The sequence below is a fragment of the Cyprinus carpio genome, chromosome B19 (genome assembly GCF_018340385.1).
Source record: "Cyprinus carpio isolate SPL01 chromosome B19, ASM1834038v1, whole genome shotgun sequence".
Classification (NCBI taxonomy): Eukaryota; Metazoa; Chordata; class Actinopteri; order Cypriniformes; family Cyprinidae; genus Cyprinus; species Cyprinus carpio.
The window spans coordinates 18,104,347-18,112,843 of NC_056615.1; the positions used below are offsets into that span (position 1 = coordinate 18,104,347).

Below are 8,497 nucleotides of genomic sequence, written 5' to 3' on the forward strand. Positions count from 1 at the left end.
TCATGTTGAAGATTGCTGCTGTCGTACTTTTATTGTCAAAGCCTATGTGTCGGCTTTTATTAATTTTCGTTCTAAGATTCTTCACATCACACTGATTTGTCGCTTGTTTGTCTTCCAGAAATCCTAAAAAGATACATGTATAGAATAGATAGTGAACAGATTAAATTAATCTACACATCGTCGAGAAAATAGTTTACAGTGTCTCATCACTAATAGCGTAAAATCTTTTCAATATATACCATTTTTGTTTCAAGAATAAACATTAGTACACTTTTTGTTTGAAATAGTTTATTATTAAATTGAATTTAATCAGAACACTACTGACCCATTTTCGCGCATTTTCCAAACCCTGAAATCAACCTATATAACTGAGCAGAGTAGGAATAGCCTAAACTGTACATGAAGAAGAAAAAACCTTGATGCAGGAGTTGAACTCAAAATACATAAATGTTAAAACATTGTGGTCAATAAATAATGCCACGTCTGATGATGTCCATAAATATTAGCGTCATGGGCTATGCTTGATATATAATTTAACTTGTGTGTTTATTTGTATTGTGTGTCTCAGTGTAAAGGTGAAGCCAACAGCAAGGCCGGGAAGAGACGCTACGGGATGGGGAGTATTCAGCTGACGGTGTGCGGGTAAGACAGGCATCTCTGGCTTGCCCCAATTTGCCGCATGTGATTGTCCAATGGATCTCTAGCGCATGTTCTCCCGTCAAGCCAGCAAGCCTCGCATGGAGCTTCTTAATCCGTTCCCCTGGCGCCTTGTTACCGGTTTGGCAGACAAGTCTCTGAGCGTGCAGCATTATCATTAATTCAACATTCAAAATTTCTCCCTTCCGAATACATCACTCCTTAATTTCCCTCGCATCTGCACATTTCTGTGTGCTACCGGGACCGGGTGTTCGTGGAGGAGGAATAATGAGCCAACCGTGCTCGGTTAACAAATCCCCTTGTTAAAAAGCTAGATGAAAAACATCGTTTTAATGTGAAATAAACTGCATGTGGGTCAATTTGTATGGGTATGAAAGGGTGTAAATTATGATAGATTTTTTGCGCTATTTTTTACAAATACATTTCCTTGTCTCCTGTCACATTTTTGTTTATAGGGTTTATTCTTAAAATGTATTTGACTTAATATTATATCTCTGTTATCAATAGCTAATTTCTCCAAAGATTATTTAAAAGTCCGTGGCCTGACAGTGTATAAGTAGACTCCGTCTGCACAACATATAGCTTCTTAACTGGAAAACATCCACAGTTTCGAAACTTAACTAAAGCAGATTGCTGTTGTGTGCAAGCTGCTTTGAGTAGTTCATGCGATGACATATTAAATACTGCCCAAAGCTGATCCGGATAGTACCCGAAGAAACTGTAGCCTCCTGCTGTCGTCTTATCTGGTTAGTGGCACTTCCTCCCTCTGGTCCAAAGACACTGAAGATGATTTGCTGATGACTGCTGGCGAGAACGTGAGGAAGGCCTCAGTCCTGGTCGTGGGCGAACACGAGAAGTCTGCGTTGTTGGACCTATGTGGGAGCCCGTTTGACTGACTGGCAGCGTGACAGGCAAGGCAAGAGCATGGGCTTCCCCCGGGACCAAGCCCATGACCCGGGCTGGGGTACAGTGATGGGTGTCTGAAGGCGCACAGCAGCTCAGGACGCTGGTATGGATGCGATAGCACCCGAAAACTGTCCAGTGAGCGCAGAGGATTGGAGAATGGACCCCCGGTGGCAGAGGCTGAACCTGCAGTCACACCGCTAAGTGGAGAATAGTATGGTAGAGGAAGGTGAGATTGAAACGGATAGGGCAGGCTGCCGGTAGCTGCAGCATGGCTCATCATATAGGTGTAAAAGGCGGGGTCGGCAGGATGCGGCCAAGTCATAGCCAACCGCTGTCTCTTATCCTTCATGCGACGGTTCTGAAACCAAACCTGCAACCAAAAGTAGCAAAGTAGGCATAAGGTAGCTAATATAGTAATGGCTGAGGCCTAGTGCATGTAGGCTCTAGCCAATTTCGATGATCAATAAACCAAGAGAAATGGTCCCATAATTAAACAATAAGAGGTCAGACATCTTTTATAGAATTGTGTTTTATTGTAACTTCTCAAAATGCTCATCAATTTATGAAGCTGCTTATATTGATTGATGGATCAATCTTGGCGGGGTTATTTTTATACCCATAGTAGCTTTTTGGTAATCTATCAGGCCACCTTTGTCAAAATAAATATCTAAAAATGAACGTAAAATAGAATCGGAGGCGCAGGGCATTACCTTTATCGTTGTTTCCGGTAAATTTAAGGCAGCTGCCAACTCGCACCTACGTGGCCTGGACACGTAATTTTCCCGGTAAAACTCTTTCTCCAGTCGTGCTATCTGCTCCCTCGTGAATGCGGTTCGATACCTTCGCATCTGGTCAGAACCATAGTTGAGAGCACCGGGGCCTGAGCCCATCTTATGGTCCACACCGACTTCTTTACCGTGGTTCGGCGAGCCCATTGCCAGTCCTCAGAAAAAAGAAATAGTGACAACATTTTAGGACATACATTGCAAGGTCACTGGTTATTATTATAGCGTTCATACTGTATTGCTTGCGAATTTCATTCGATATATATTTTTAATATTACTGAGATTTAGAACAAATAGCCAAAATAGCTAGCGCAAAAAAAAAAAAAAAAAAAAAAAAACAAGCTCAGAGATAGAGACTGCATGTTTTATTAGCTCTTCTCCATCAGTGTCCAGTTGAGAAAAGCTAATAAAACATGCTGTCTTAGTCTCTGAAAATATTATTATTTCCAAAACAAAAAACTTGATTTGATAATAAATTTAATTGAACTAATGTGCACGTCCGAGGAAAATTATTTGAATCATTCCTTCGTTGATTTATTTATTAAGAAAAGCAGTATACTTAATTTATTTTCCTTTAAATAATACGATTAATCCTGAATAAGAAAACAAAAAGATAAGAACAGACTCCGTAGTGAAGCATTTACTACATTATGTTAAAGTTAAATTCAAACGTATTTACATTGGACATTCTTAAACATCGTTTTTGTAATAAGCCAGCAATTTCACAAAAAAAAATTTATAAATAAATAAAAGGTTATTCAGATGTTGGAGACTGGTGTAAAATGACTTGACAACTTGTTAAAGCCTGGACAGCACCCCAGATACATGGTGGCCTTGTAATTGACTCGTTAATTCAAAAAGCTTGCAATAACTTAACAGGAGCTGACAATCGAACGCTCTCACAAACAGTGGGCTACACTGCAGATCGATTAAACGTGGTAATTTGGTCGCTTGTTTTCTCAATAATAAACTCGATTTAAAAACAGGAGAAGAAAATAAGAATAAATAAATAAATACAAATAAACAATAATACCATGAGCCGCAGTTTTTACCTTGTCCACTCGGGTAATCCATGCTCTCTGGGGTACAGCTGACATCTATTTCCTCATAGAGGTCTGATTCCGCATCTGAGCTGCTGGCATCTTTGTTAGGGATGTCTGACAGATCTCTATCCGGCGCGGAGGGCTTGCTAGCAAGTGACACATCTCCGTACTTTCCGCTACGTTGTCCCATTGTCGCGTCATCCACTAGGTTTTGCGAATAAGACACGGGGCTTAAGCTGTTCTGGTTAATCGATTTGTCCGGTAGCTTGCGCATGTCTCCAGTAGCCTCTGTCGAATTAGAGCCAGTTTTGGCAGACAGCGTGCCAACCTGACCACCCTCGGCGCGCATCAGCATGCCCTTAGCGCTGTCCATAACCGTTAGACGAGAGCAGAGTGCCAGATCTCCTGGAGCTTGGTAAGACAGTTTGGAGCAGCAAACGCAGGCGAGAAGCTGTGCGTTGTTAGCGCTCGAGAGTGCTGCACGAACTCTGGGAGGGATCACCATTGCCCTCTCTCTCCTCACGCGCTGTCATTCTTAATAGGCCAGTCGTCATAATAGAAGGCTCAGTGACGCCACAAGTCGATTTAGAGTGAATAAACAGAGCGGGAGAGTAGTCTAGCAGAGACTAGAGGTGAATTCAAGGCAATAACACAAAACATCACCAGTGGCACATCACCAGCTAAATAGAAGCATGTAAGATGCACCAACTTAAACGTTTTACACATTTAAGTTACAAGATAATTACACTTTTGGGTTGAGTGTATGTATGTGTACGACTTTTCATGTATTTTCCTCTTAGAATTTTTTTTTTTTCACTGCTTGTTTACTTATTTTAACTGATCTTTAGACCCAGTAATAACCAGAATGTCAGTATCATCTTTGCTTCACTGAACTCAGATAATTTGGTTAAATAATATTCTCACATAAGAGAAGAAAAAATGGTTGAGGGCTTTTTTGATGGCTGAAAAAAACTAATGTCCATTAACGAAGACAGTCGAGGTTTGAATAATGTGATAGAACGCAGATATGGTCAAACCCTATCTATTATCTCCCTGTCTTGAGCCCACTTGGATGAAAAGGAGTCATAATGGCAGCCTTTCGGAATATATTAGCACATGTTCTTCGCCGATCAACACAGTCAGCGCGCGTTAGAAGACGTCAGACTGAATGGGAATATTCCAAAGATGATGAGGGCTGTCTCTCCGCCAGCATGCGTAATTTGAAGTGTACAAGTTCCATCCTTTCTTCTTTCAAAGCACAGTCACGCTGTCTTCCCTTCGCTTTTTCTCCCGCCCTAACTCGATCTTCCAAAGTGGTGTCAAGTAAAGTGCAAAAAGGTCAGGTCCCCGTGACCAAGAGTAAGAATAACAGGCTATTTGACATTTAATTAGATTTGTTTGAGCCGCGCCAACAATGCATATAGCCTACCCTCACCGCCTGCTGGCGGGAGGCAGCTGTCCAGTTTCATTTTCTGGAATATGTTTCAATTTGAACTTTCCAGGATTCAAATGATTGGACTAGTCACAAATATTAGAGCACGTTAATTTCACAATAGTAGGCTAGCATATATTTGTTTCATTCATGCCGTTATCAAATTAACCAAAATAAAAGTAATAAAATAATGAGAACAGATAAAATATTGATCTTCAAATCCTGCCCATCATTACAAAATGCAAAATTGTTATTTTGTCTTGTAGAACCCAATTTTACGTTGTTTTTAGCCTTATGATATTCTTAAATACCTGTTTATAGTGTTTTCTTTATAACATTTATATTTGACATTATTTATTAGATCTTATTGTCTTTTTTTTTTTTTTTTTTTTTTTTTTTTTTTTTTGTTGTTTTTAGACGTTTACATTTAGTCTTACATATAGTTGAAAGCATGGTAGCAGACTGAAATGGACAAAGTTCAAAATCTTGTTCTGTGTCTTGGTCATTGACAAAACCAACACTTTAATGATGGTAAGGCTTATGAGTTTCAGGCTCCAGGAGACGAGTCTGTTGGGTATATTATAACATATGCAAAGATAACCTAGTGCATTGCTTGCTTTCAGGGAGGAGGCCGCTCCCTCCTCCGCTTTGATGTCGGAGTTCAGGCAGTAAAAATTCACAACAAGCTGTGATGAAGTTCAAAAGCTTTAAAGAATATAGCCTCGGGAGGTTTTAACTTGATATTACTTCTCAACCCAAATAGCTTTCATCGTTTTTGGTGGCGTAATATAGCCCGCTACAACTGCGTGGCTTTTCCTTATAACCGCACTTAACAACACTGATGATGCACCACAGAGGCAGCAATAGGATCATAACCTACTGAGATGTAATTAGTTCGACTTCTTTATCTTAATTGCAGGCTAACCACCCTCTCTCTGAAAAACAAGAGACGTTCTTCGAAAATAAGCCCAAATGTTTTCATTAAAATACAATATTTAATTTTAATTCAGCTACGTTCATTAAAATAGGCTAATTAAAATGCTCATGTATCCTATTTCTTTCTACAGAGAGCAAGTGGTCAGAGACCAAGTAGCCAGGTTAAGAATTAATTAGTAGAGTATTTTTTGAATGTTGTAATTGTTTTGTTGTTGTTGTTGTTTTTAAAGGCTTTGTTGAAAACGGTGATAATTATCTTATAGGCCTACGCCTATCACTGCCTTAATTCTTAAAAATAAAGATGCTTCACGATGCCACCTTTTTTTCTAAATGGTTCCATAAAGAACCTTTAACATCTGAAGAACCTTTCTGTTTCACAAAAGGTTCTTTGTGGTGAAAGAAGGTTCTTCAGATTATATAAAGGTAAGAAAGAGATGGTTCTTTAAAGAACCTTTGACTAAATAGTTTTTTGTGGAACCAAAAATGGTTCTTCTATGGCATCGCTGTGAAGAACCTTTTGAAGCACCTTTTTTTTTAAGAGTGTTCTTCTTATTTCTAAGCAGTCTTCGTCCATGTTCTCCCTCTCTTGTTTAGCGTATGGGAAATCCGGGGACGTTTTACAAGCGCTTCTAAACAGAACCGCATTGAGTGGATGGGACACGCATGTTGGAGAGTGACATCAGACGCTCTATTTGTGTGGCCGTTGTGACACAATCATCAAAGCTGTCCTCGTGCGCCCTCGTCTGTTGGAAAAAATAAGAGCTCTCTCTCTCTCTCTCCCCCCCCCCCCCCCCCCCCCCCCCCCCCCCCCCCCCCCCCCCCCCCCCCCCCCCCCCCCCCCCACCCCCCCCCCCCCCCCCCCCCCCCCCCCCCCCCCCCCCCCCCCCCCCCCCCCCCCCCCCCCCCCCCCCCCCCCCCCCCCCCCCCCCCCCCCCCCCCCCCCCCCCCCCCACCCCCCCCCCCCCCCCCCCCCCCCCCCCCCCCCCCCCCCCCCCCCACCCTCTCTCTCTCTCTCTCTCTCCCCCCCCCCCCACCCACACCCCCCCCCACCACCCCCCCCCCCCCCCCCCCCCCCCCCCCCGCTTTCTCTCAGTGGTCAATTTTGGTGTTCCTTATTGACAAGGAAAAAAACCCCCCCCCCCCCCCCCACCCCCCCCCCCCCCCCCCACCCCCCCCCCCCCCCTTCCCCCCCCCCCCCCCCCCCCCCCACCCCCCCCCCCAAACCTACATATAACAAAATGTCTTCCAAAAACATTTGAGGCATAGCTACCTATAACGAGAACCTGTGAGATATCATAAAAGAATACATTTAAAGTAAAATGATGGTGAAAATAAAATGAGTAGTGCACAAAATGTAAAATAAAATGAGTTAACAGTGCAGAGTAAACTGAAGCAGCTTCCCTGCAGCGCAATTTGGTTAGCACAACCTGGTTTCATAAATCTGAACTAAATAGGTAGAAAGAATAATTCAGCTAAGAAATATTAATGTTAATTGCAAGTAATTCTAATTAGTTCCTTATAGAAGGCCAAACTTAAAATTAATCATTTATTGTAATGAGCATAAAGTTGAATTAAGGAGCGAGATTCAGTAGTGTTATGGCAGGCAGACATACAATATTTAACAGCAGTGCTTGTGTCAAGGTTGTCAGATGTGCAGTGTATCTTTTTAAACATTCACAGGACGTCCCTGTGTTTTGTAGATTTTGTCAGAAAATAGAGTTGCGTCTTCTGTATTGATCACTGTGTGGGCACAGCCTTTCCGCTTGTGGCAGCCATGTTTTTCATGTCCTTTTCTAGTGAGGCTTTTTTTTGTAAAGATGACTTCCATTTTTTTTTTTCCAATGATGTGCTTTCTATGACCAGATAGTATTTTACTTTGTTGTTGTGTTTCCCAATGGGTGACCTAATTTTGTTTGAATTTTTGTTGTAATTTGTCTATTCTCATTTGTTTGGTCAGTGTCAGTGTGATCAGGACCTAAACTAGTTGTCACTCTTGGTACTGCAGAGCTTTATATTGTGTTTTAAAATGTTTTCAGAATGTGATTAATTCCTTATTAACCGGACTTTTGCTTACCCGTGGTTTGTCATGTTTCTTGGTCTTTCGTGGACCCTTTTAACTAACAAAAAGATAATTATGTATTAATGCATCAATTTTTTCTCTCTAATACTGCACTAATACTTCGGTATACTTTGTATTTCAACAAAAGGTGCCGTCCAGTCTTTAAGGTAATACAGTGAGGAATAAAAGGTATGGATTTCAAAATAAATCTAATTGCGTAAAATTGGCAATTTGAATTTATTTTACTAAATCACTATGTTTGGGCTCACAAATGTGGACCCCATTCACATTCCTTGTGTCTTATTTTGTGTACATTCCTACACCGCCAATAAACTTTTTTGTGGGCGGTCCTTTCAGGCGTCCTTGAACTTTAAACAATCATATATTTGTCATTCTCTCCAGGAAAGCGCAGGCACATTTACTGCATCCTGTACATTTTTGTACAGTCGAGTCTTTAAATTAAACGGACAAATTAGCTATATCGATGAGTTTGTGGGCTAGACTTGAATATATTAATTTCATATATTATTCCAACACTGTATGTTGCTCCTTCCACAAAAACCTGATAATATTCTGGCATTTTACAAGGGTTATTCTCCTCAGTTATCTATTAATAATGATACTCTGGTTCTGTAATTACGTCTTCCTTGTCTGACACGTTTTTTTTCTCGAACGACAG

The 8,497-nt window shown here is 41.4% G+C and overlaps 1 protein-coding gene across 1 annotated transcript; it reads right to left on the minus strand.

Annotated features, from left to right (window-relative positions):
- Positions 1 to 266: 266 nt before the first annotated feature.
- LOC109111791 (homeobox protein XHOX-3-like) lies at positions 267 to 4,815 on the minus strand. Its single transcript, XM_019124780.2, has 3 exons — positions 3,401 to 4,815; positions 2,274 to 2,506; positions 267 to 1,933 (listed from the first exon to the last, which is right to left on the minus strand). The coding sequence occupies exons 1-3, from the start codon at positions 3,894 to 3,896 to the stop codon at positions 1,397 to 1,399; spliced, it is 1,266 nt and encodes a 421-aa protein (XP_018980325.1). The 5' UTR covers positions 3,897 to 4,815; the 3' UTR covers positions 267 to 1,396.
- Positions 4,816 to 8,497: the final 3,682 nt, after the last annotated feature.

Bases quoted from the DNA above. Each gene is read 5' to 3' on its own strand.
- LOC109111791 (XM_019124780.2), bottom strand. From the start codon at position 3,896: ATGGTGATCCCTCCCAGAGTTCGTGCAGCACTCTCGAGCGCTAACAAC. The intron at 2,507-3,400 runs GTAAAAACTGCG...CTTTTTTCTGAG, and splicing joins GGATTACCCGAGTGGACAAG to GACTGGCAATGGGCTCGCCG. The intron at 1,934-2,273 runs GTAATGCCCTGC...TTTTGGTTGCAG, and splicing joins TACCGGAAACAACGATAAAG to GTTTGGTTTCAGAACCGTCG.